Raw genomic sequence first — 25,730 nt, 5'->3', positions numbered from 1 at the left:
AAGCAGGTGGATACTTGAGGTCAGGAGTTCAAGACCAGCTTGGCCAACATAGTGAAACCCCGTCTCTACTAAAAATACAAAAATTAGTCGGGCATGGTAGCACGCGCCTGTAGTCCCACCTACTTGGGAGGCTGAGGACGGAGAATCACTTGAACCCAGGAGGCGGAGGTTGCAGTGAGCTGAGATTGCGCCACTGCACTCCAGCCTGGGCAACAGAGCGAGACTGTCTCAAAAAATAAAAAATAAAAATAAGAAGAATAAAGGGACACTTGAACCTCCGTGGCACCAGGGGATGGAGGGCTGGGGACAGTGGGCGTCTGTTACCACCGAGTTCCTGCGTGCTAAGCTGGGGGCCTGCAGGGGAGGGGGCGTGGCCAGTGTGCACACCCCCACTCAGGCTGCCTCTCACCCCTTACTGCAGACCTACCGGGAACATCTGGGAGGGCAGAAGCACAGAAAGAAGGAGGCGGCCCAGAAGACAGGCGTGCAGCCCAACGGGAGCCCGCGCGGGGTGCAGGCGCAGCTACATTGTAACCTGTGCGCCGTGTCCTGCACTGGGGCAGACGCCTACACGGCCCACATCCGGGGAGCCAAGCACCAGAAGGTACGGCCCCACCCATCCCAGGCTCTGCCACCCCTGGGGAGGAGGCACCCAGGTCAGCACTTAGGACCCACAGAGATGCCTGCGGAGATCAAAGGGAGCCCGGAGAAGCTTCTCCAAGTGGAGCGCGCCCAAGCGCCGGCTGCCCAGGCCCATGCATCCTCATCTTCAAGGATCCAAACTCCTTTCCAGTCATTTTATCTTATTTTTCATTTTATTATGTTTTTACATGAGACAAAATCTCACTCTGTCCCCCAGGCTGGAGTGCAGTGGCGTGACCTCGGCTCACTGCAAACTCTGCTTCCTGGGTTCAAGCAATTCTCATGCCTCAGCCTCTCGAGTAGCTGGGATTACAGGCACCCACCACCGCACCCGGCTAATTTTTGTACTTTTAGTAGAGACGGGGTTTCACCTTGTTGGCCAGGCTGGTCTGGAACTCTTGAGCTCAAGTGATCCGTCTGCCTCAGCCCCCCAAAGTGCTGGGATTACAGGCGTGAGCCACTGCACCTGGACTCCTTTCAGCTTATAAAAGGGGTTCCTCCTTATTGCACAAAAACATGAAGTGGCCGAGACACTCACACCCAGACTTCCAAGAAAGCTTGGCGTTCAGGCCTGGCGATGGACAGGGTTTGCCTTGAGATCCAACGCTGTGTTCCCTTTGGGGTCTTGCTCTTCACACTCCCTGCTGTAATAATCACTGTTCTCCTGTGGCCTTAAAAAGGCCTGGGTTAGGCCGGGCACGGTGGCTCATGCCTGTAATCCCAGCACTTTGGGAGGCCGAGGCGAGTGGATCACGTGAGGTCGGGAGTCTGAGACCAGCCTGGCCAACATGGTGAAACTCCGTCTCTACTAAAAAATACAAAAATTAGCTGGGCGTGGGGGTGCACGCCTGTAACCTCAGCTATTCAGGAGGCTGAGGCAGGAGAATTGCTTGAACCCGGTAGGTGGAGGTTGCAGTGAGCTGAGATCTCGCCACTGCACTCCAGCCTGTGCGACAGAGCAAGGCTCGGTCTCAAAAAAAAAAAAAAAAAGAAAAAAGGCCTGGGTTATGTCAAGTTCGGCCGGGAGGGGATGGAGTCCCCACCTGAGGGCAGGGAGGGGAACAGCTGGCTTGTGCTGTAGCCCGGGCTGTCAGGCTGAGCCACCCTGGGAGGCCTGGCCGAGGACCTGGCTTCTTTCCCTCAGCTGCCTGAAGGCTCATCCAGGGCCTCATTCCCTGGCTCGGCTCAGGACAGCTTGCTGAGGGCCTGTGTGAAGCCACGGGGGAAAGAGGAATGCGCAGGGAGGCATGGAGGAGGGAAGGAGGGGGGCAGAGAAACGGGGGAAGGAGACTCACTGGCCTGGGGACCGGAGAGCTAGGGGCTGGCATCACCCCCACAGGCTGGGGCTTGGTCTGGGGGTCAGGCAGGCCCTGCCACCCATTGTGGGGTCGGGGGTTACAGGGCAGGTCTTGTGCAGCGCGTGTCAGAGACTCGGAGCTGGAAATGTGTCTGAGATGGTCCCCAGCACACACACCGCGGCCCTGTGCACACGACACCTTTGCCAGAAGCACCTTGCACCCGGAGGTGCTGAGAATAGGGCACGGCCAGAATACAGATGTGACCACGTGCACACGCGCGTGCAGAACGTGGGTGTCCGTCCAGGGACACATGCACGTCCACCATCCGTCCACACACGCTGAATCCCGGGCAGTCGGGGGCACTAGGATAGGGCTTGGGAGGTTGAGAGGCCCCATCTGGCAGCCCACGTGGTGGAAGAGGAGGAAGAGCGTCCATGTGAGCTGGTGAGCCACGTGCTCACACGTCAGAGGAGTGTCACCGCGCTAGAGGACTCATAAGCACGTGTGCAAGGCAGGAGGCCACCTGGGAAGGGCCTTCTGGAGTGGGTGATATCCAGAGAGCAGGAGGAGACAAGAGGCGGGGTCCCCGGGACCAGCCCGCCCACACACCCGCTGCCCGCCCGTGGAGGCCCTTCCTGCCTCTTGAAAAGGCCATCAGGCTGGGAGCGGCCCTCCCACAGGAGCCCGGCTCTGTCTGTTGCAGGTCTTCAAGCTGCACACCAAACTGGGGAAGCCCATTCCCACCCTGGAGCCTGCACCGGCCGCAGAGAGCACCCCCAGGGTGGAGGCCAAGCCCACATCCGCCACCGGCCCCAGCGTGTGTGCCCCGAGCAGGCCAGCACTGGCCAAGAGACCTGTGGCCTTGAAGGCCTCACGCGAGGGTATGTGTGTCTGCATGCGTGTTCGCCTACCCACAGGAGCCCTGGCCACCCTGCCCGGTGAACATTTCGTGAGAAAATCGACCATCCAGTTGGTTTTCGTCACGTCCTCCGGGTCCAGCGGAGCGAGAGGGCCTCCCACTGACCGACACCGCCCTGGACCCTCTGAGACCGTTTCCAGAGAGTGCTGGCAGAACCGATACAATGGTAATGCCATTTCTTCCTGTAGAGTTTTTTTGTTTTGGTTTGGTTTGAGATGGAGCCTCGCTCTGTCATCCAGACTGGAGTGCAGTGGTGCGATCTCGGCTCCCTGCAACGTCTGCCCCCCGGGTTCAAGCGATTCTCCTGTCTCAGCCTCCCGAGTAGCTGGGACTACAGGCGCCCGCCACCACACCCGGCGAATTTTTGTATTTTTCGTAGAGACAGGGTCTCACCATGTTGGCCAGGCTGGTCTCGAACTCCTGACCTCAAGTGATCCACTATCCTCGGCCTCCCAAAGTGCTGGGATCACAGGCATAAGCCACCGTGCCTGGCCTCTTCCAGCAGAATTTGGGCTGGTGCTGGGTGCTGGGGTTCACTGGAAGCCCTCGCCCTGCACCTAGCGGGTTCCCTGGGCTGCCACCTCGACTCTGCTCCCCTGCGCACCCTGGTGGTCACAGTGAACAAACTGGGCTCAGAACCAGAGTTACGTGGGTACCGGGAAATGAAGGTGGATTCCTTGCGCCCCTCTGCCTGTGACCCTACCTTCCCTGCGTGCAAAGCCCCAGCTGTCAGAGGTGGCCCGCATTAACCAGGATTCAATGCCAGGCATCCGCTCACTGCTTTGTGTGCATTGCTTCACTTTACCTCCATGACAAATCTTTTTTCGTGGTTTGCTTTGTTTCTGAGACGGTCTCACTGTGTCACCCGGGCTGCCGTGCAGAGGTGCGATCATAGCTCACTGCAGCCCCCACCCCTGGGCTCAAGCAATCCTCCCAGCTCAGCCTCCTGAGTAGCTAGGACTACAGGTGTGTACCACCACATCCCACTACTTTTTGTATTTTTTTTTTTTTTTTTGTAGCGATGGGGTTCTGCTATGTTGCTCAGGCTGGTCGGAAACTCCTAGGCTTAAGTGATCCTCCCGCCTCGGCCTCCCACAGCCCTGGGTTTACAGGCATGAGCCACTGTGCCCAGCCCACAACCCATTTAAGTCAATGTTGTCACCAGTCCCAATGTGTAGATGGAAAAGCCGTAAACGGTGGAGGTGGGATTGGAACCTGGGTCTGTCTAAGAGTCTCTGCCCTGGACCACCGTGCTGTGCGTGGGCAGGGGCTGAGGGAGCCGCATTCTGTTTTTAACCTCAGCAGCCTTGATTCTTGAATAGCAACATGATTTTGAAGATCAAACCATCAAGTCATTCTGATAACAAAGATACTTGTCTCACCCGAGGCTCCATAATTTTGCCTAACGGGGGTAGGTTAAGTACAAGCCTTGGTCCGCCTGATACTTCACCCGAGGCTCCATAATTTTGCCTAACGGGGGTAGGTTAAGTACGAGCCTTGGTCCGCCTGATACTTCATCGTCTATTAACTGTGGATTTTGTGCTGTCAGTGGGTTCCTCAAGCGAGGATCTAAATCCAGGACGTCCCCACTGACGGATTGAAACTGGCCTCGGTTTCTCGGCTGGGTCACACGCAGGCATGAAAGGGAGAGCGAGGTCGCTGCCCGGGGCCGTTCCCCCCGACATCACAGGAGGCGAGCCTGGGGTCTGGGTGGCTCTCCACCCCATGCCACCTGGCTGGTTCGCAGCCACAGTGCTTTCTCCTGGAACAGGGTGTCAGTGACATGGTTTTTCCCCTCAGGGCCTCCTGAGCCGCAGATAGCAGGCTGCAGACCCCAGAGGGGGAGACCGGCCCAACCCAAGTCAGAGGGTCCTGGAACACCCACCCAAGGAGGCTCGGAGGAAGCTCCCCTGGGCTGCTCTGATGCGCAGCCGGTGGGCCCAGAATATGTGGAGGAGGTAAGCCGAGGCTGTCAAGCCCTGGTCAGGGAAGGACTTTCCCATGGGTCAGGCTTCGAGACCTCACCCGGCTTCTCCCAGTGGGATTTACAGACCCATCCCCATTCCCGAGCTGCACAGGCCAGACCTCCATAGACCAAACCCCGTGCAAGACCCGCTTGACACTTTGGGTGCCAGATTTCGGATACCAACAGGAAATGAATATGGCCTCGTGAGGGCCAGAGACAGGCCGAGGCAGTCCCAACAGGGGGCCCCCTGGAGCCATCTGTCTGGAAGATGGAAGGGCTCCGGGCAGGAGAAAGCTCCCCGGGAGGTTGGAGGCCCTTCCGTCCAGCTCCTTTCCTGGGTCTGGGGGATCTTGGGACTTGCCAAAGCTAGGCTACTGAGCAGTGGAGCCAAGCTCCTGGGCCAGGTCTGCCAGTTCCCGGGCCAGCGGCAGTTCAGACCCTGGTTGGTCTTGTGCGTGCCAAAGAGGCAGGGCTGGGTTTCCTCTGCCTTGACTGCAGTCCTGGGATTCTTTAAGAGACAGGGTCTTGCTCTGTCACTGAGGCTGCAGTGCAGTGATGCCGTCATGGCTCAATCAATCCTCCCACCTCAGTCTCCTGAGTAGCTGGGACTACAGGTGTGAGCCACCACTCCCAGCTAATTTTTTTATTTTTATTTTTTGTAGAGACGGGGTCTCGCTATGTTGACCAGGCTGGTCTTGAACTCTTGGGCTCAAGCAATCCTCCCGTCTCCCATGGTGGTGCATGCCTGTGGTCCCAGCTACTCGGGAGGCTGAGGTGGGAGGATCGCTTGAGCTCAGGAGTTTGAGGCTGCAGTGAGCCGAGATCGAGCCACTGCCGTCCAGCCTGGGTAACACAGCAAGACCGTGTCTCTGAAAATACATACATAACACAAAATGACCAGCAATGAGGAAGGCTCCGCAGCGACCCGGCGTCGGTAGCATCTCACATCCCCCCGGCCTCGTGCCTGGTGTGCGTGCAGCTGTTTTGTGTCTCAGGTGTGCAGCGAGGAAGGGCGAGTGCTTCGCTTCCAGTGTAAGCTGTGCGAGTGCAGTTTCAACGACCTTAACGCCAAGGACCTGCACGTGAGGGGACGGCGGCACCGGCTGCAGTACCGGGTGCGTCCAGCAGGGGGAGCCCCGACACCCGTCCGGGGTGTGCTCGGCCCGGGCGGGCGCTGGGAGGCCTCTGGTCTGGCCTCTTCTGCCCGTGTAATCTCATGAACTTAAGAGGGTGGGGTGATTTTCTGTGTTTTCAAAGTCTTGCTCCACGTCTCAACAGTGTATCTTGGGTCCGGTGCGGTGGCGCACACCTGTCATCCCAGAACTTTGGGAGGCCAAGGTGGGCGGATCATTTGAGGTCAGAAGTTAGAGATCAGCCTGGCCAACATAGTGAAATCTTTACTAAAAATACAAACATTAGCCAGATGTGGTGGCACGCACCTGTTATCCCAGCTACTCGGGAGGCGGAGGCAGGAGAATGGCATGAACCCGGGAGGCGGAGGTTGTAATGAGCCAAGACCACACCACTGCACACGGGCCTGGGAGACAAGAGCGAGACTCCGTCTCCAAAAAAAAAAAAAAAAGGCTTTGGGAGATTTCAGCCCAACAGTTCTAGTCTCTGGGTCTCTCCCTGCACCCCAAGACCCTCCCGGCATCCCTGTCTAAACCAAGGTCCCTACTCTCAGAGCCTTGCCTCTCCTTTCCAGAAGAAAGTGAACCCGGACCTTCCCATTGCCATGGAGCCCAGCAGCCGGGCTCGGAAGCTCCTGGAGGAGCGGATGAGGAAGCAGCGGCGCCTGGCGGAGGAGCGGCTGGAGCAACTGCGGCGCTGGCACGTGGAGAGGAGGTGCCCGGCTGCGGGTCTTGGCAAGGGGGCCTGGCGAGGGAGGGCAGGTCCAGCATGGAACCAGACGCCCGCCGCTGCAGATTATGGGGATCCCCCGTGTGAGCTCTCAGGCAGTGGGGGGAGTCGGGTGCCCGGGCAGTGGGCACGTCCTGGTGTGGGAGCGAGAGAGGGTTCCAGAGCAGACGGGCAAAGGCACGGTGGTGTGCAGACCTGACACGTGGGTGCCAGGCGCCTCTGCAGGCGCAGGGACACTGCCTGCCAACTCACTGGACCGCACGGCTGCAGAGGCACCTGGTGACCTGTGTCCCCCTGACCCCTGTGTCCCCTGACTCCTAGTGCCCCTATGTACCCTGACACCTCGTGTCCTCTGTGACCCCTTACCCCCGGTGTCCCCTGGGTCCCCCGACCCCTGGTGTCCTCTGTGTCCCCTGACCTTTGTGTCCCCTGTATCCCCGACCTCTGGTGTGCCTTGTGACCCCTGACCCCTGGAGTCCCCTGTGTTTTCCTGACCCCTGGTGTCCCCCTGACCCCTGGTGTGCCCTGTGACCCCCTGACCCCTGATGCCCCTGCGTTCCCTGAACCCTGGTGTCCCCTGACCCCGGTGTCTCTGTGTCTCCTGACCCTTGGTATCCCCTGAGTCCCCTTGACCCCTGGAGTCCCCTGTGTCCCCCTGATCTCCTAGTGTCCCCTCATCCCCAGTGTCTCCTGTGTCCCCTTAACCCCCGGTGTCCCAGTGTCCCTGACCTCTGGAGTCCCCTGTGTCCGTCCCAGAGCATTTTCTGATGTAACATGTCACTCTGGTGTGTCCAGCAGCAGCAGGTCTGCATTGGGAAGGGGACCAGGACTTCCTGAAGGCTACGGCTGCCCAGGCTGAGCCTCTTTTGCCTAAGGGGTGTTTGGTTCCCCCCCGCACCAGCCTTCCCAGCCTCAGTCTTCTGTGCATACAGCAGGCGCCCATGCAGTGCAGCGGAGCCCCAGCAAAAGCTTCGGCCCTGCCTTCCTTGCTGGGAGCATGAGTCCCCAGCGTCTCCGATGTGCCCCCAGCTCAGGGCCGCTGCTGGCCTGACCACGCTCTGTCCTGTGTCGGTCCTGCAGGCGGCTGGAGGAGGAGCCTTCCCAGGATGCACCATCCGACTGGGCCCACTCTCTGCTCATGGGCAGGCCGGAGCCACCCACCAGCACCCAACTCCAGGTAGGTACAGCTTCCTCTGTGTGCAAATGCGGGCAACCTCACACCCCCCAGGGCAGCGGACACCTCCTTAGGAGGACCTGACCTCCCCGCCAACTCCCATATAGTACTCAGGGGATGGGGCTCCACGGCCCGGACTGCCTCACTCCACAGGTGGGAGCCCCAGCGCCCCAGCCCCTACCGTTGGGCCACAGAGAACCTGCTTCCTGGAGCCCCGGGGGGTCGCCTCCCTTGGGGAGCCTCGTGCCTCTGTGGCTGCTACTGTCTCTTCCCAGAGGAACCTGTCCCTGCAGCCTGAGTGTCCAGGTTCAATGGGAACCTCTTTTTTTGAGACAGAGTCTCACTTGTCACCCAGGCTGGAGTGTAGTGGTACAATCTTGGCTCACTACAACCTCTGCCTCCCGGGTTTAAGCAATTCTTTTTTTTTTTTTTTTTTTTTGAGACGGAGTCTCGCTCTGTCACCCAGGCTGGAGTGCGGTGGCCGGATCTCAGCTCACTGCAAGCTCCGCCTCCCGGGTTCACGCCATTCTCCTGCCTCAGCCTCCCGAGTAGCTGGGACTACAGGCGCCTGCCACCTCGCCCGGCTAGTTTTTTGTATTTTTTAGTAGAGACGGGGTTTCACCGTGTTAGCCAGGATGGTCTCGATCTCCTGACCTCGTGATCCGCCCGTCTTGGCCTCCCAAAGTGCTGGGATTACAGGCGTGAGCCACCGCGCCCGGCCGGTTTAAGCAATTCTTATGCCTCAGCCTCCCAAGTAACTGGGACTGTGGGCACCTGCCACTATGCCGGGCTCTCTTGTATTTTTAGTAGAGATGGGGTTTCACCATGTTGCCCAGGCTGGTCTGGAACTCCTGGCCTCAGGTGATCCTCAGCCTCCCTAAGTGCTAGGATTATAGGCATGAGCCACCGCGCCCAGCCTAAATGGGAACCTCAGATTTGCACCTTGCTGTGAGAAAGGGGTTTCCAGGCTGACTCAAAAGCCTCTGGTCTGGAAATTTAAAAGTATGGCCAAAGGTGTCGGAGGTTCCCCTCCTATTCCTTCGCTCAGACCCAAGCTTCCTGTAGCCATCAGGGGCAGCCCCAGGCACTTCCCTGTTCCCCACCCCGGGGCTCTCTGTGTGTACTGGATTCTCACCTGGCGGTGCTGCTGCCTGGTAACCCGGCTGGCCACGGCCACCTGCCCCCACCTGCCTGCCTGCCCAGCACTCCCCAAGGGACCCCACAGCCCAGCCTTGACACGTGCGGCCTCTCCCCACAGCCCGGGCGGCGGCCGGCATCCAGCGACGACCGGCACGTCATGTGCAAGCACGCCACCATCTACCCCACGGAGCAGGAGCTCCTCGCCGTGCAGAGGGCCGTGTCCCACGCGGAGCGGGCCCTCAAGCTGGTGTCTGACACGCTGGCCGAGGAGGACCAGGGCGGTGGAGAGGAAGAGGGCGGCAAGCGCAGGTCATTGGAGATCCCCTTCCCCGGGGCCCAGCTCTCAGCCAGTACAAAGGTCAGCTCCTCGGGACGAGACCTTGCAGGAACCCCCAGCTCTGATGGGCCCGCAGCCCTCGGTGGCCCGCGGCAGCTTTCCAGCCCTGGGAGGGGGAAGTTCCCCAGGTCTCAGAGCTTCTTGGCACCGAACGAGGCTGGTTTGCAGCGGGTGGTCCACGCGGTTCTAATGCCTCAGCGTTCCCTTTTGCTGTTGAAGGCGCATCTAAAAATGTCGTTCACGAGGGACTGACAGTCTCTGTAAACCTCAGTTTCCTCATGGGCAGAAGGAAGCTGAGCGTGATTCTGAACGGACTTCTCCGCCTTAGGGAGTAGTTGAGTAATCAGAGTGGTTTGTGTCACTGAGCACCGGTGTGAATCAGCTCCAAACCCTTGTGACTCTTAGGAAGCGAGAAGGTCCCTACGTCTAAGTAATTGCCATGGAGTTAACTCATCCGGGCGGGAGTTACCTTTTGTTGAAGTCCTTCCTGCTCTGGCAGCTGCTGGTTTTTGTTGCTTTTCTTTTTTTTTTTTTTTTTGAGACGGAGTCTCGCTGTGTCGCCCAGGCTGGAGTCCAGTGGCCGTATCTCAGCTCACTGCAAGCTCCGCCTCCCAGGCTTACGCCATTCTCCTGCCTCAGCCTCCTGAGTAGCTGGGACTACAGGCGCCCGCCACCACGCCCGGCTAGTTTTTTAAAAATATTTTTTAGTAGAGACGGGGTTTCACCATGTTAGCCAGGATGGTCTCGATCTCCTGACCTCGTGATCCGCCCGTCTCGGCCTCCCAAAGTGCCGGGATTACAAGCTTGAGCCACCGCGCCCGGCCGCTTTTTGTTTTTTAAGAAACAGATCTCGCTCTGTTACCCAGGCTGGAGTGCAGTGGTGTGATCGGAGCTCACTGACCCTCAGACCCCTGGGCCCAAGCTATCCTCCCGTCTCAGCCTCCCGAGTAGCTGGGACTACAGGCGCCCACCACCACACCCAGCTAATTGTTAACTTTTTGTAGCAATGAGGGGTCTCGCTATGTTGGCCAGGCTGGTCTTGAACTCCTGGGTTCAAGTGATCCTCCCACCTCAGCCCCCCAAAGTGCCGTGATTACAGGTTCACTCTAATCTTTGAATGCTTTTCTATTGTGGTAAAATCCACATCACACAACACCGAGCATGTTAACCTGTCTAAGTGCACAGTTCAGGGGCACGCAGCACGTTCACACAGTTGTGCCAACAACACCCCTGTCATCTCCAGAGCTGTCTCATCTTCCCAGACAGAAACTGTCCCGATTAAGCAAACTCCTCATTTTGTTTCATGCACCCACGCGTGCCCGCCCTGTCTCTGTGGATTGGCCTGTGCTGGACAGTTCACAGAAACGGAGTCGCACACCGTGTGACCTTTTGTGTCTGGCTGATCCACTCGGCCTGAGGGCTTCCTTTTGCTGGAGCATAGAGTACTGACTCCATATAGGAAATTTGAGCCTCGCACCTGTGGGTTGCAAAGTGTCCCAGTACAACGAGCACCCAGGGACCTGCCCTCTGCTTTTTTTTTTTCATTTTATTTTTTGAGACAGAGTCTCGCTGTGTCGCCCAGGCTGGAGTGCAGTGGCGCGATCTCGGCTCACTGCAAGCTCCGCCTTCCGGGTTCACGCTGTTCTCCTGCCTCAGCCTCCCGAGTAGCTGGGACTACAGGCCCCTGCCACCACGCCCGGCTTTTTTGTATTTTTAGTAGAGACGGGGTTTCAGCGTGTTAGCCAGGATGGTCTCGATCTCCTGACCTTGTGATCCGCCTGCCTCGGCCTCCCAAAGTGCTGGGATTACAGGCGTGAGCCACCGTGCCCGGCCTTTTTTTTTTTTTTTTTTTTTTTTGGAGACCAAGTCTCACTCTGTCGCCCAGGCTGGAGTATGGCGGCGTGATCTCGGCTCACAGCAACCTCTGCCTCCCAGGTTCACGCCATTCTCCTGCCTCAGCCTTCCAAGTACTGGAACTACAGGAATATACCACCACACCGAGCTAATTATTATTATTATTATTATTATTAATTATTTTGAGACGGAGTCTTGCTGTGTCTCCCAGACTAGAGTTCAGTGAGATAATCTCGGCTCACTGCAATCTCCATCTCCCGGGTTCAAGCGATTCTCCTGCCTCAGCCTCCCGTGTAGCTAAGACTGCAGGCACCCGCCACCATGCCCGGCTAATTTTTGTATTTTTAGTAGAGATGGGTTTTCGCCATGTTGGCCAGGCTGGTCTCAAACTCCTGACCTCAAGTGATCTGCCCGCCTCGGCCTCCCAAAATGCTGGGATTACAGGCGTGAGCCACCGCGCCCGGCCAGTTTGTGAATTTTCTTAACCCCTGTGAAGCAAAGGCAGAATGCAGCCTTGCTTTCTGTCCTCTCTTGAACCATGTGGAGCCGAAACAACAGGGTGACAGAGTCCGTGAACGCTGGAGCCATCAGACCTCACAGGGCGGGCCTGGGGCTTAGCGTTTGCTCATGGGGAAGGAAAACATGGGTGTGGCCACTCGTCCCGGCTACTCCGAGGCATGCCTGGTGACAGCACCTCCGAGATCGATCTCACAGTGTCTCATTTCATCCCGCAAGCGCCTCCCACAGAGTCGCCTGGTCCCATTTCATGGATGAGGATGCCGAGGCACAGAGGGGCTCTGCAAATGGCAGGGTCCCTGTCGCTCAGGAGCGAGGCAGCTGGGGTACCCCGCGTCTCTCCACTGAAGGCTCACGTCTGTGGTTTTGTCCCCACAGCAGCGTTGCCCCCCCGGCTCGGGTCCTGAAAGGCGTCATGCGGGTGGGCATCCTGGCGAAAGGCCTCCTCCTGCGCGGGGACAGGAACGTGCGCCTCGCTCTGCTCTGTTCCAAGAAGCCCACGCACAGCCTGCTGCGGAGGATCGCCCAGCAGCTGCCCCGGCAGCTCCAGGTAAGGTCAGGACCCCGCCCATCGCTGCTCCAGGCGTCTGGCTGCCAGCCCTCTCCCCACAGGGAACCTCTGTTACTAAACGACTTTAAGATACAAGAAGCATTAAGCCAGGCACAGCGGCTCACGTCCATAATCCCAGCACTTAGGGAGGCTGAGGGGGGTGGATCACTTGAAGTCAGGAGTTTGAAACCAGCCTGCCCAACATGGTGAAACCCCATCTCTACTAAAAATACAGAAATCAGCCAGGCCTGGTGGCTCACGCCTGTAATCCCAGCTACGCGGGAGGCTGAAGTGAGAGAATCACGTGAACCCAGGAGGCGGAGGTTGTACTGAGTTGAGATTGCGCTGCTGCACTGCAGCCTGGGCGACAGAGCGAGACTCCGTCTCAAAAAAAAAAAAAAAGTAAATGATGATTAAAGCTGCACAGAAAACATTTGCAGCGATGATGACTAGGAAGCCGTAAGAAAAGGCAAAAACCCAATTTCAATTTTAGGGCTGTGAGATGTCAGCTGAACTTTTTCCTCTAGAGAATTTTCATATACTCTTCTCACACTGGAGGATTTAAATTGATCATCTTAGGTTTAAAAAGAAAAATCGGGCTGGGAATGGTGGTTCATGCCTGTAATCCCAACACTTTGGGAGGCTGAGGCGGTTGGATCACCTGAGGTCAGGAGTTCAAGACCAACCTGGCCATCATAGTAAAACCGTGTCTCTACTGAAAATAGAAAAATTAGCCGGGCATGGTGGTGGGCACCTGTAATCCCAGCTACTCAGGAGAAAGAAAAGAAAGAAAAATGAAAAATTGGTCCCCAGAGTCGTTCCTTCTTCCTGAGCGTCTGTCACCATCCCTGGGATAACTCAGCCTTACTCCTTTGAGTTTTCCAGTGGACACTGGATGCCCAGGGGATGGGCAGCGCCTGGTCGGGGAGACAGTGTTCCCCATAGAAGGACCAGCACCTGCAGAGGCCAAAAGCAGGAGGCCCAGAGCAAGGAGGGGTGGGCATGAGGGAATGAGGGGGCGCCTGGATCAAGCTGGGCCTGAAGGCCATACCAGGAGCTAGGATTGCATTCTCAGGGAAGTGGGGAGGCTGGAGGGTTTTGGGCAGGGGAGTGACATGCTCTGACTTCCATGATGGCATCTCACATTTCCTGCACACCTACAACATGTCAGTGGCTACAACGTGACAGATACAGCCCCTGCTTTCTGGAAGACTTGCAGCCCGGTGGCAGAGACAATAACTGAGTACCATGAGAATGGCTAAGGCTGTGGGGAAGCTGGCAGCCTCCACCCCAGTCATGTCAACAGAGCCCCTGGGGGCTGACTTGCAGCAGGGAGGCCCTGAGAATGGAAGGGATGGAAGATCGGGGAGAGAGGGGAGAGAGGTGGGTTTCAGGTGGGAGGCCAGGCTCAGGTGTGAGCACAGGCCGCATGGAGGGTGATGACCATGGACAGGAAGAGCAGACTGTGACACAGACCTCTTGAACTATGTCCTTCCGACAGGAGATGGTGGCATCTCATTAGTTTTAATTTACTCCTCCCTGACTATGGGGTAATGTGTGTCATTGTGTAAAAAGGGCCATTTGTGTTTCTTTTTCTGCCAAGTATCTGTTACTTCACTCACCAATGTTTTATTGGATTGCTGATCTTCTTGTTATTGAATTATAGGTGTTCTTTACATATGGAGGCTCCTTATATCACAGGGTCTGTTGTCTGTACATATCTCTACATGTGTGTGCTCCTGGAGGGCTGCAGCTGTGTCTTGGTCACTTGGAGGTTTCAGACACAGGGCACAGGGCCTGGCACCCAGGCAGCAAGTGTGGGAGACCCGACAGGATTAACTTACACACACCAACCACATCCTGGCTGATTTACACATGAATCTGGGCTGCAGTAAGGTGGCCTTGTGTTGTATTTATCCCTCCCAGATGGTGACCGAGGATGAGTATGAGGTCTCTTCTGACCCTGAAGCCAACATTGTCATCTCCTCCTGCGAGGAGCCCAGGATGCAGGTCACTGTATCCATCACCTCACCCCTGATGCGAGAGGACCCCTCCACAGACCCAGGTGCGGCCCAGCCCTTCCTTCCAACCACTGTCCCCCACACGCTTCCCGAGGGCGCTCCCCATACCCAGGCCTGGGGCAGTGTCCGCCTCTGCGCTGAGCAGAAAATGCCACAGCAGCCACACTCCAGCACTGCTGTCCCCCCGATGATTCCATGGGTCACACAAGAGCTGGGTCTCCGGGCAGCAGAGGAGGCAAGTCGGTGACAGCGTCAGACGGGCTTAGAGCCTGGCTGCAGGGGCCGTGCTCGGGCGAGTGACACCGTGTCCCCTCCCTTGCCCTGACCCAGGGCTGGCACCTGCTTCTCCGGCCCTGGCGACACCAGCCCCAGCGGCAATAGACAGGTCTGAGCCATTTCCCCCGGGTCACAGTAGAAGCTCAGTTTGACTCTGTCCGTCAGTCACCGAGGTCCCAGTACCACTGATTAGGAACCTGGAGGATCGGGGGGCTTAAAGGCAGACCTGCCAGGCCTGGGAGGGTGGGTGAGGGGCTGGGCCAGGCTGGGGGCAGCGAGGGTCTTGGCCAGCAGCCACAGCGGAGGCAGCCATTGGTAACACACTGCACGTCTTTGCTCCCGAAGTCTCAGCCAGCTGTGGAATCTTCCAGAACAGTCTCTAGGGCAGTTTTCCAAACTCTATCATCTTTCACCCCCTTTATAATCTTTTTTGGTCATAACTGAGGGCCGTGACCTACCGAGGTTTCTCTTTCCATCGATTTGGTATTTTTTGTTGGTTTGTTTTTTGAAACAGAGTCTTGCTCTGTCGCCCAGGCTGGAGTGCAGTGGCGTGATCTTGGCTCACTGCAAGCTCCGCCACCTGGGTTCCAGCGACTCTCCTGCCTCAGCCTCCAAGTAGCTGGGACTACCGGTGTGCGCCCCCACACCCAGTTAATTTTTTTGTATTTTTAGTAGAGATGGGGTTTCACCAGGTTGGCCAGGTTGGTCTCGAACTCCTGACCTCAGGTGATCCGCCCACCTCAGCCTCCCAAAGTGCTGGGATTACAGGCGTGAGCCACCGCGCCTGGCCTAATTTGTTTTTTAAAGCTTCAATTTTTTGTTTGTTTTTTTTTTTAAGAAGAGCCTTTGAATCATTAAATGGAAAGCCACGATTGGTCCTCGCAAATAGTCATCTGAAAACTAAGTACAGTGTGGGGAAGAGAGTGGCTTTCAGCGCTAGCGGAAGGCTCTGACACAAATGCGGAGGCTGGGGAGTGGCGCCGTGGTGGGGGCGGGTTAAGGGTGGGCGGCCATTAGACAGCGGCTCTTTCCTGGCTTGGGTGGGTGATGAAGTGAGCGGAAATCCTGTGAGGACCGATCAGCGACCGAAGACCCGTGAGCCACCCCCCAGGAAACCACTTCCTGTCGGCCTTTTCCTGCCCCCGCTTCCCCTCCCCAGGCCCAGCGTGGTGGGTGGGAGGTGAGCTTCTAAAACTCCCTTTCTAGGTCGGGCACAGCGGCCCACCTCTCTAATCCCAGCACTTTTGGAGGTCGAAGTGGGAGGATCGCTTGAGCCCAGAAACTCGAGACCAGCCTGGGCAGCGTAGTGAGACCCCATTTCTAAAAAAAAAAAAAATTTGGCCAGGCGCAGTGGCTCACACCTGTAATCCCAGCACTTTAGGAGGCCGACGCTGGCAGATCACCTGAGGTCAGGGGTTCGAGACCAGCCTGACCAACATGGTGAAACCCTATCACTACTAAAATTACAAAACTTAGCTGGGCATGGTAGCACATGCCTGTAGTCCCAGCTACTCAGGAGGTTGAGGCAGAATTGCTTGAATCCAAGAGGCGGAGGTTGCAGTGAGCCAAGATTGCACCACTGCACTCTAGCCTGGGAGACAGAGCAAGACTCCGTCAAAAAAAAAAACAAAAAAACCCAAAACCGTTCCTCATATACACCTCTGCCATTTCCCTCTCTGCCCCAAAGGAGTCATATCCCTGACGGATCAGCGGGGATGGCTGTGAACCAGTGGGAAACCTGGGCACCATCCCCTGACCTAAATGAACCAGGCCCTCCCACAGTGTTGTATATAATGAAATAAGAAAAATATCCTGTTTTGGTTTTTGGTGTGTCACTGTAGTCCAGGCTGGAGCGCAGTGGTGCAGTCATAGCTCACTGCAGCCTCGACCTCCCGGGCTCCAGCAGTCCTCCCGCCTCAGCCTCCCCATTGGCTGGGACCACAGGTGTGTGCCATCATGCCCGGCTAATTTTATTTTTTGTGGAGACAGGGTCTCGCCATGTTGCCCAGGCTGATCTCAAACTCCTGGGCTCAAACAGTCCTCTTGCCTCAGCCTCCCAAAGTGCTGGGATTCTAGGAATGAACTACTGTTTTCCAGTTGAGAAAAATATTCTTTTTTTTCTTTCTTTTTTTTTTTTTTGAGATACAGTCTCACTCTGTTGCACAGGCTGGAGTGCAGTGGCACGATATTGGCTCACTGCAACTTCCACCTCCTGAGTCCAAGCTATTCTCCTGCCTCAGCCTCCCGAGGAGCTGGGATTACAGGCGTGCGCCACCATGCCCAGCTAATCTTTGTATTTTTAGTAGAGGCAGGGTTTCGACATGTTGACCAGCCTGGTCTTGAACTCCTGACCTCATGATCCGCCCCCCCTTGGCCTCCCAAAGTTGCTGGGATTACAGGTGTGAGCCACCACGCCCAACTGAGAAAAATATTCTTGAAGGAAAATAATAACCCGGGACGGAAAAGGGACCCACATCTCTCCCAGACTCTGGGGCCATTGTCGTCAACAACAGGACGTGTTGAAATCTGACCCACTTTCTCCTTTTTCATGATGCATGTGGAAGTTTCTAGAAATCTGGCTTAATTCCTAGTTTCCCATCTTCACCCTCATCGGCTAAGCGAGAGCGTCAGGGCTGAAATCCCTCAGTAGCAACAGGTAAGCTCAGAACTTCCCAGATGATGAGCTTTTCCAGGAACGGTTTGTCTGGTCCTCACTGTGTCTTAGCAGGACAATCTGGGAGGAACCCTCATTCCCCAGATGGATAAAACGAGGCCTAAAGGATTGAGACCGGGCGCAGTGGCTCACGCCTGTAATCCCAGCACTCTGGAAGGCTGAGGTGGGAGGATCACCTGAGGTCAAGAGTTCAAGACCAGCCTGGCCAACATGGTGAAACCCCATTTCTACTAAAAATGCAACAATTAGCCAGATGTGGTGGCGGGCACCTGTAATCTCAGCTACTTGGGAGGCTGAGGCAGGAGAATCACTTGAACCCAGGAAATGGAGGTTGCAGTGAGCCAAGATCGTGCCACTGCACTCCAGCCTGGGTGACAGAGTGAAACTGTGTCTCAGAAAGGATTGAGGGGCCCAAACCGAGCCCCTCACCCCGTCGGCAGCAGAGCGGGATAAGGTGCTTTCCCCGCACACCTTGAGGTTTTTCTTCTAGAAGGCGTGGAGAAGCCTCAGGCTGACCCAGGTGATGTCCTGAGCTCCGAGAAGTGCCTCGAGTCCCTGGCCGCCCTCCGTCATGCCCGGTGGTTTCAGGTCAGGGGGGCAGGGGTGGAGCAGGGGGAGAGGGGTGACTTTGAGGAACGTGTCTCAGAGGCACCAGCCTGAGCCAGCGTGGCCGCCTCAGCCTCATGGGCTCCCAGCGCAGACCAGGACGCCCTCCATCAGCTTCCTGGCTGACAACCAACGCTGGCTCCTGGCTGATGGGGTCAGGAAACGTGGAAGGAGTGGGTGCTGTCCTGGGGGTAGGGACGCTGCCGTCCCGTGGCCACTCAATGGCCTGGTGGCACCGGACTCATCTGGAAGTGGACTCTGCTTCCACTTGCCACCTTCGAGGCCGCCAGGGCTCCCCATTGTCCTCCCCGGGGTTCATGCTCACGACGCCACACCATGTGGCTGTGTGAGCCCCCGAAAGTGAACCGTGTGCTTCTCCCCTGAAGGCTCGAGCCAGCAGCCTGCAGCCATGCGTGATCGTCATCAGGGTCCTGAGGGACCTCTGCCGGCGTGTGCCCACCTGGGCAGCCCTGCCAGCCTGGGTAAGGCAGTGCCTGGCGGCCCAGCCCTCCACTGGGACCCCCGAGGGGCTCCATGGCCGTGACAGGCCCAGGTCGAGAGACAAACGCTTTCCCGTGAAGGAGCCGGCGGGAGACGTAGCACTCAAGAGAGGCCGTGGGAGTCCCTGAGGTCCCCTGGGCAGGGGAGACGGCCCTCTCCACAGCCTCATTTGACTACCATTATTCAAAACCCAGAACCTCGCATGAAAATGCGGGACCAGCCAGGGAAATGTGCGGTGTCTGCCCGACTTCGTGGCACCAGGGCAGAGGGGCCCAGGCAGAGGGGCCCAGGCAGAGGGGCGGAAGCCGGACTCCCCATACTGGCTGCACACCGGCCTCTGGGTGACCCAGCCCAGACCCACCTGCTTTGGAGAGGAGACCCCCTGTGGCTCTAACACCACCCCCCGCCTATCCTGGTAGAAAGAGGAGGGAGAAGAAGCAGCAGAACCCCCCCCACACAAGGTTCATGGAGCAGGCCCCAAGCCCATGCCCCCCACAGAGACCCCAGGAACCCATCCAGTCCCCAGACCTTCTCCACCAGCCACAAGCCAGCCAGCCACACCCAGCCTCCTCCCCTGCCCTGTGGGTGTCCCCCATCCCACCCTGCAGTGGCGTCCCCCATCCTGTGCTGCAGTGGTGTCCCCCCATCCCACACTGGAGTGGTGTCCCCCATGCCACGCTGCAGTGGTGTCCCCCATCCCACACTGCAGTGATGTCTTGCCTGTGGTCCCCGCCACTGGGCCCGTGTCCTTCATCCACACCCACCCACTGCCCAGCGTCCAGAATACAGCGTGGTACAGAGGCTGTTTGTTTTGGTAGAGATTAAGTCTCTTTTTTACTTTTATTTTTGTAGTCATTTTTTTGAGACAGTCTCGCTCTGCCGCCCAGGCTGGAGTGCAGTGGCGTGATCTGGGCTCACTGCAAGCTCCGCCTCCTGGGTTCACACCATTCTCCTGCCTCAGCCTCCCAACTAGCTGGGACTACAGGCGCCCGCCACAATGCCCGGCTAATTTTTTGCATTTTTAGTAGAGACGGGGTTTCACCGTGTTAGCCAGGATGGTCTCGATCTCCTGACCTCGTGATCCGCCCGCCTCGGCCTCCCAAAGTGCTGGGATTACATAATTTTTGTATTTTTAGTAGAGATGGGGTTTGGCCATGTTGGCCAGGCTGATCATGAACTCCTGACCTCGTGATGCGCCCGCCTCAGCCTCCCAAAGTGCTGGGATTACAGGCGTGAGCCACCGCGCCCGGCCTTTCACACCCATTGTTTAGGGGAAACGTCTTCTCCACTCCTGGGAGGAGGTCACAGCAGCCAGCTCCGTGCTGGGTGACCAGCGTGCGGCTGTCCCGACGTGCAGAAAACCTGTGTTCCCTGAGACCTGTTTTCCGGCTGTGGCTGAAGAGGTGGCCACACAGTGCCGTGGAGGCCAGCATTGCCCCATCCCCTCCTGCCCTCGGGAGCTGGCCACACAGGGACGTGGTGGGGTAGGGCGGTTCCTTCCCCTCAGCTGAGGCGGGCCCCACGCGGCAGACAGTGCGCGTGACACTGGTGTGTGATGTTACTGTGGACCAACTGGGGAAACTGAAACTCGGAGGGATGGAGAAACCAGCCCATATGGGAGGCTGAGGCAGGAGAATCACCTGAACCCGGGAGGCGGAGGTTGCAGTGAGCCGAGACTGCGCCACTGCACTCCAGCCTGGGCGACAGAGCAAGACTCTGCTCTCAAAAAAAAAAAAAAAGAAAGAAACCAGCCCGTGGCCATGCCAGGAGGTGGCAGAGCCACGCCACGGGCCGCCCTCCTCGGCGGAAGTTCAGTGGGTGGTGGGAGTTAGAGAAAGAGCCGAGGGGGCCTCCTATCCCAGGGACCCCAGGACCTCCCGGGCAGACAGGGGCTGCGGCACCCCCCAAAAGCACAGCAGCCGCTCTTCTGTCCCCACCAGGCCATGGAGCTGCTGGTGGAGAAGGCTGTGAGCAGTGCGGCGGGGCCCCTGGGCCCTGGGGACGCGGTCAGGCGAGTCCTGGAGTGCGTGGCCACCGGGACGCTCCTGACAGGTCAGTCGCCGGGCCGGAGGGCCCAGAAGGTGGGCAGCAAACCCATGGCCGTGGTACAAACAGCTGGGGTCACAGACACAGAGGAAGTGTCCAGCCCAGGCACGAGAGCGGCCCACGACACACACATGCTCCCAGCAGGAAGGCAGACAGGGCCCCGGCCATGGAGGACACCACCCTGCACGCAGGGCACAGACACACAGGTCCCCGAAGGGAGGTCTCAGCCTCCACCCAGGAGACAACGGTTATGTTATCTGGTGGCCACGCCCGCCGGCGGCGGCACAGAGCCACCCCGGCACAGAGCCACCCCGGCGCCTGTCCTCCAAAGATTATCCAGAGGGAACAGCCAGGAGCTCAGATGACAGGGGGCGCAGAGTTGCCCAGCACAGTGCGTTCTACACCAGCAGAGGGAAGAGAACGCGGCAGGACACACTCGTGTGAGAGGGTGGCGGTCAGATACGGAAAAGGGAGTTTTTGAGTCATTTTTAGTGACATAGGATATCAAGTGAAAAGGGAGCATAAAGCTTTGGGCCCGTTGCCTGAGCCATTATGTAAAGCACACGTGTAGGCACGCACACGCACAGGCACACACGTGGACATGAGTGCACATACAGGCATGCACGGACATGCTTGCACATACGGGCACACACAGACATGAATGCATGCACAGACACACGGACATGCATGCACACAGGTGCACACGCGGCACACATGCACATACACCCGTGGGCACACACGTGCACAGATGGACACGCGTGGGCACATGGGCGCACATGGGCCCACATGGACACACACATCAGCATACATGTGCATATGCACGGGTGCACACAGGCACACACACACAAAGCCCAGGAGGTGCTGGCAGCCCAACGGGCTTTGAGGGGCTGGGAGGACTCCCCCATGAGCCCGGTGAAACCCTGACCTGCTGAGAGAGGCCTGAGGGTCAGAGGCTGCAAGCATAGCCCTCTGCACGGGCCCCTGGGGCCCCATGGCGTCGAGGGACGGCCCTGTCACCGTCTTTCATGAGGGCATTCTTGCCTTCTTTGCTGTTCCCACTCCCCCTCACAAAGATGGGCCTGGACTCCAGGATCCCTGCGAGAGAGACCAGACAGACGCCCTTGAGCCCATGACCCTCCAAGAGCGGGAAGACGTGACCGCCAGCGCCCAGGTAGGAGGGCCAAGTCCACGGCAGGGGTGACACCCAGGTCCCAGCTCCAGCTTGCAGCTGTGCAGTGTTCCCCGAAATGGCCCAGGTTCCACCTTCTCTCCCTCCCACTGAGATGTACAGGAACAGGAGGGTGGCCTGTAGGTAGCAGGACCGTGCATGGGGACAGGGCCAGCCTGGCATGGTGGCATGGGGCTGGCAGCTCAGAGCCAAAGCCACCACTGCAACGAGGCCCAGACCTCAAGTCTCACGGGCAGGGACTGTCCTCCCTCCACATCGCTGACCATGGTCCTAGAAGCCCAGCTGTAGCCGGCAGCTCGGCCTGTCCGGCCCTCACCTGTGGTTTCCTTGTTTGCAAATTTGTTTATAAGAAAAATCTCCCAGCAGCACGAAAACCAAACCACAGCGGGTCTGACGTTTCTGAATTTTGCTTTTAAAGGGATCAGTGAAATGGCTCGCGGTGCAGGATGTGGGGTCCTGCAGTGAGGTGGAAAGAGCTGGTGGTCAGTGGAGTGGGGGGCCTCCTGGGACAGTCCTTGCAGTCAGCTAGCACCAAGCGAAAATTCCTCAGGCCCTGCGGTGGCCCAAGCTCAGCAGTCATAAGAAGCCATGTCGGCCAGGCCGGGTGGCTCGCACCTGTCATCCCAGCACTTTGGGAGGCCGAGGCGGGCGGATCACAAGGTCAGGAGTTCGAGACCAGCCTGGCCAACATAGTGAAACCCTGTCTCTACTAAAAATACAAAATTAGCCAGATGTGGTGGCACATGCCTATAATCCCACCTACTTGGGAGGCTGAGGCAGGAGAATCACTTGAACCCGGGAAGCGGAGGTTGCAATGAGCTGAGATTGCGCCACTGAACTCCAGCCTGGGTAACAGAGCAAACTCTGTCTCCAAAAAAAAAGGTAGGGGGAGTGTCTCGAGGGACACAGGATAGGCCTGGCCCATCTGCTAGTGGCTACAGATGCCAGCCCCTCTGTGTCCTCAGCACTCGGGGAGCAGGGTGGGCAGGGGTCCTGATGGGCTGTATGTGCCCCGCAGCACGCCCTGAGAATGCTGGCCTTCCGGCAGACCCACAAGGTCCTGGGCATGGATCTCCTGCCACCCAGACACCGGCTTGGGGCCCGCTTCCAGAAGAGGCAGCGGGGACCTGGCGAGGCCGAGGAGGGCCCAGGGGAGAAGAAGCGGGGCAAGCGGGATGGAGAGGGGCTCGTGTGAGCCACCTGCCTCCCCAGCCTGCGGGCCTTCGCATCCCTGCACTCCTGGACGTGTGCCCACTGACCAATGGCAGCATCACCCCTGACGTTGGACGACGGTCATTTCCTTTTGAGTAACGCTCTGTAGGTTTCTTTTAAAACACTTGTGCTTCAGGCCGGGCACCATGGCTCATGCCTTTAATCCCAGCACTTTGGGAGGCTGAGTTGCTTGAGCCTGAGAGTTCAAGGCCAGCCTAGATGACAGAGTGAGACCCCCATCTCTCCAAAATATTTTTAAAAATCAGCTTGGCGTGGTTGGTGGCCAGGCGCAGTGATTCATGCCTGTAATCCCAGCACTTTGAGAGGCCGAGGTGGGCAGATCACCTGAGGTCAGGAGTCGAAGACCAGCCTGGCCAACATGGCGAAACCCTGTCTCTAGTAAAAAAAAAAAAAAAAAAAAAAAAAACACACAGATTAGCCTGGAGTGTTGGTGTGTACCTGTAGTCCCAGCTACTTAGTAGGGAGGCTGAGTCTGGAGGATTCCTTGAGGCCAGGAGGGCAGTGAGCTGTGATTGCACCATGGCACTCCAGCCTGGGGAACAGAAGAAGACCTTGTCACTTAAAAGAAATTTTTTTTAACATTCGTGCTTAAATTGTTAGAGAAATGACACCATCCAGCCCCGGGAGCAGCACCCCCTCCTGGAGGGCCTGGTCCCCCACTGCCAGGTGGGCCAGCAGTATAGCAAGCAGATTCTAAACTGGGGAGTTTCTTGCTGACTCTAACTTCACCTTGTTTAGGAAGGGGTGAATTTAAAATACCTCCTTTGGGCCGGGCGTGGTGGCACATGCCTACAATCCCAGCACTTCGGAATCCAAGCTTGGTGGATCGCTTGAGCCGAGGAGTTTGAGATCAGTCTGGGCAATATGGTGACACCCCATCTTTACAAACAATTAGCCAGATGTGGTGGCCCAAGCCTGTAGTCCCAGCTACTCAGGAGGCTGAGGCTGTAGGATCCCTTGAGCCCAGGAGGTCGAGGTTGCAGTGAGTCGAGATTGCACTACTGAACTCCAGCCTGGGTTACAGAGCGAGACCCTTTCTCAAACAAACAAACAAACAAACAAACTTTCTTTGGATGCTTCTGCGGCATGGATTTGAAATCAGGCCCTGTTCTGGGGCCCTACCACGTGTGCAGGACAAGCCCAGGGGAGCACCCAGCTGGCATCCCCGCGTCCCCAGCCCAGCCTGCTCCAAACAGACACTTCCACAACCGGGGTGTCAGCAGGGCCTGAGCCAGGCTTGTCCCCTGTTGGGAGGGCCACAGGGCCAGGTGGACACAGCCGACGGGCGATGAGGATCCTGGCTGGGCCTCCCCCCGGAACAGCTGTGCCCGACAGTCAGACCCGGAGCCCAGAGGCACCCCCACCTGCCCTAAGCCCTGTACCACTGAGTGCCTTTCACAGAGAAAACCTGCTCTGCCATGTGTCGCTGAGGCCTGGAGTTTAGCTTTCATCCTTCCTCCCTCCCTCCCTGATGTACGCCTCGGCTGGCCCTGAGGCAGGGGGTCCCCAAATACCCCCTTGTGGGAGCAGGGCCCAGGACCCGTGCCTGGGGGACCCGGGGAGGTGCCGCCGTCCTATGGATGCTGGCCATGGTGGGCAGGCGCCTCCTGGCACTGATGGATGTGAGGGCACCCCCTTCTGAGCCCCCACCCCAACCTGTTCAAACCTCCCGCTTGGTCAGTTTTTATGGCCAGCTGCCCAGTGGCATTGAATGAGAAGAGTCCACCTTTGGGCATATGTGGGCTCCAGCCACTGGCTTGGTTTTGTTTCTCCGTGTTTGAAGGACAGCCTGCGTGTGGCTCTTTCTCAATGTCTTTGTAGAGCTACCTGGAAACTGGGAGGCGGGGGAAATAAAGGAAATCATTTGTCTTCCGTGTGAGCCGTGCCGTCCTTCCCGTGGGATGTAGGTGACCCCAAATGCTGGCCTCTTCACCTCCTTCTCAGGGCCCTGAGTGGGGGTCTCCCAGAAACTGCAGCCTGAATGTGGACTGGGAGGGTCCCAAGGGGCTGGCACCGCTCAGTGGCTGCTCCCCAAGGCATGGGCATCCTCAGGCTGTCCCCTCACAAGGGTCCCCTGGGAACACAGACACACCGGCTGAGAATCACCCGTCCCAATGTCTCCCATAACCCAGCTCTCTGCCTCGGTCCTTGAGGGTTCCCCTGGCCCCATCCTAGAGACACACAGTGAGATGCTCCGGAGGCTCCCCGAGGGCTTCCTGGAGGAGGAGGTAACTACACTGAGTTTGGAAGAGATGGCTCTGCCCACAGAGTACTTGCCCCGCCACGTTCCCAAACCCTCAGAAGGCAGGCGGAGGGTGTTCAGATGCTAAGGCCTGGTCACAGTGGAAGAGTTTCCTGACAGCTTCCGGCCCACAGGACTTCCCTGGCAGTGTTTGTCCGGGCAGGTGGGGAGCAGAGTGGGGAGGAGGCAGATGCAGGGTGGGGGCGGCGGGACAGGAGTGGCAGGGGCTGGGTGTGGAGGGACTGCTGTTTCATGCCTAGACCAAAGGAAGGGGGTGGGGAGCCACCAAGGGGTCCCCTTCTAGTAGGGATTATCTATCAGCAACAGGAATTGCTGGTTTAGCCTCCCCGGAGGGCAGGCTGCCTCTAGGCCACTGGCCTCTTCCACCTCACACCCTCTCTCCTGCTTTCCACTCTATGCCAAATTTCTTGGGAACTTCACCTCCCTTCCTACACACTCCGTCCACACACAGCCCCTCTCTTCATCAGCATCGCGGCAGCAGCATGGCCATTTACTCAGGGCCCAAGATGATGGCCACCACCACCAGGGAGCCCTCCCAGATTCCTCTGTGCTCCCGGCCAATCCATGAGGAGGATATCTTGTCAATTCCAGTTCCACTTTTTTTTTTTTTTTTTTTTTTTTTGAGACAGGGTCTCACTCTGTCACCCAGGCTGTAGTGCAGCAGC

At 57.8% G+C, this 25,730-nt stretch overlaps 1 protein-coding gene across 19 annotated transcripts in view; it reads left to right on the top strand.

The window, feature by feature from the left end:
- Positions 1-24,671, top strand: part of ZFR2 (zinc finger RNA binding protein 2) — a 60,385-nt gene extending 35,714 nt beyond the window's left edge. For 2 of the 19 annotated variants that reach the window (XM_045378897.2, XM_074025378.1), the window contains 14 exons: positions 422-604; positions 2,644-2,821; positions 4,660-4,817; positions 5,821-5,940; positions 6,534-6,670; positions 7,766-7,862; positions 9,118-9,308; positions 12,085-12,256; positions 14,183-14,321; positions 17,718-17,815; positions 18,220-18,315; positions 20,275-20,386; positions 21,454-21,551; positions 22,588-24,671. In XM_045378897.2, the coding sequence (XP_045234832.2) occupies positions 422-604; positions 2,644-2,821; positions 4,660-4,817; positions 5,821-5,940; positions 6,534-6,670; positions 7,766-7,862; positions 9,118-9,308; positions 12,085-12,256; positions 14,183-14,321; positions 17,718-17,815; positions 18,220-18,315; positions 20,275-20,386; positions 21,454-21,551; positions 22,588-22,764 (1,956 nt within the window). In that variant the 3' untranslated portion in view covers positions 22,765-24,671. Of the gene's footprint in view, positions 1-421; positions 605-2,643; positions 2,822-4,659; positions 4,818-5,820; positions 5,941-6,530; positions 6,671-7,765; positions 7,863-9,117; positions 9,309-12,084; positions 12,257-14,182; positions 14,322-17,717; positions 17,816-18,219; positions 18,316-20,274; positions 20,416-21,453; positions 21,552-22,587 lie in introns of all 19 variants that reach the window. The other 17 variants (XM_074025382.1, XM_074025385.1, XM_015440787.3 and 14 more) reach the window with 14 other exon arrangements.
- The last annotated feature ends 1,059 nt before the right edge of the window (positions 24,672-25,730 follow it).

Source organism: Macaca fascicularis, chromosome 19 (genome assembly GCF_037993035.2).
Source record: "Macaca fascicularis isolate 582-1 chromosome 19, T2T-MFA8v1.1".
Lineage (NCBI taxonomy): Eukaryota > Metazoa > Chordata > Mammalia > Primates > Cercopithecidae > Macaca > Macaca fascicularis.
The sequence above is the reverse complement of the archived record's forward strand: the minus strand, read 5'-3'. Positions and strand labels throughout refer to the sequence as shown.